Source organism: Myotis davidii, unplaced genomic scaffold (genome assembly GCF_000327345.1).
Source record: "Myotis davidii unplaced genomic scaffold, ASM32734v1 scaffold327, whole genome shotgun sequence".
NCBI lineage: Eukaryota > Metazoa > Chordata > Mammalia > Chiroptera > Vespertilionidae > Myotis > Myotis davidii.
Genome location: NW_006298628.1, coordinates 5,599,525 through 5,600,277, shown reverse-complemented (window position 1 = coordinate 5,600,277; position 753 = coordinate 5,599,525). Strand labels below are relative to the sequence as shown.

Here is a 753-nt window from a genome sequence, read left to right as displayed (position 1 = left end):
CCCCTCCTGTTGCATCTCCAGCTGCTGCCGCCCCTCCTGCTGTGGCTCCAGCTGCTGTGGCTCCAGCTGCTGCCGGCCCTGCTGCTGCCCCTGCTGCTGCCTCCGCCCAGTCTGTGGCCAGGTCTCCTGCCCCACCAATTGCTATTGCCCCACCTGTGTCATCTCCACCTGCCCCCGCCCCATGTGCTGTGCCATCCCTGACTGCTGAGCACCTTCCCTGAACCCACGCTCTCTCCTGCATCTTGCTCATCAAAGAAGCAGACCCTGTGCCCCTCAGAGATGCCTTAGGACTGACTGCCCATTTCTTTCAACTCTGTGTCCATATCCTGGCCTCATGCCAAACTCTCTCTTTAGCTGACTTTTCTCTGATGTGGATCCAGAGTATGAAATTAGGTGGCATTTATAACAAGCAATTATTATATTTATGCACATTTTGTATTCGATCTTTTGATTTCTGGGTTCCAGGTCATCCTGTCCAAAATATGGAAATTCCTGCAGGGCCTGTAGGGCTACTGATGTCACAGTCTCAGATCTGAACACCTACAAAGAGGGCCCTATTTTGTATTCCCTTTAAGAGGGATGATTCAGTATCTTATTGTTGCTTCTGAATAAAGCTCTATTTTCCTGGCTTAGAAATACATTGTTCTTTTGTCTTGTGTCTCTTCTGTGCCACTGAAGGCACAGAACTCCTGATAGACCAGAGATGGCAAATGAGAATTGGTTGTACCTTCAGTTGGTTTCAGCATAAACATT

At 49.4% G+C, this 753-nt stretch overlaps 1 protein-coding gene across 1 annotated transcript in view; it reads left to right on the top strand.

The window, feature by feature from the left end:
• Positions 1 to 753, top strand: part of LOC102762693 (keratin-associated protein 4-5-like) — an 8,185-nt gene that overhangs the window by 215 nt on the left and 7,217 nt on the right. Inside the window, exon 2 of the mRNA XM_015570800.1 lies at positions 1 to 109. This exon is cut by the window's left edge and continues 2 nt beyond it. Within this exon, the coding sequence (XP_015426286.1) occupies positions 1 to 109 (109 nt within the window). The remainder of the gene's footprint in view (positions 110 to 753) is intronic.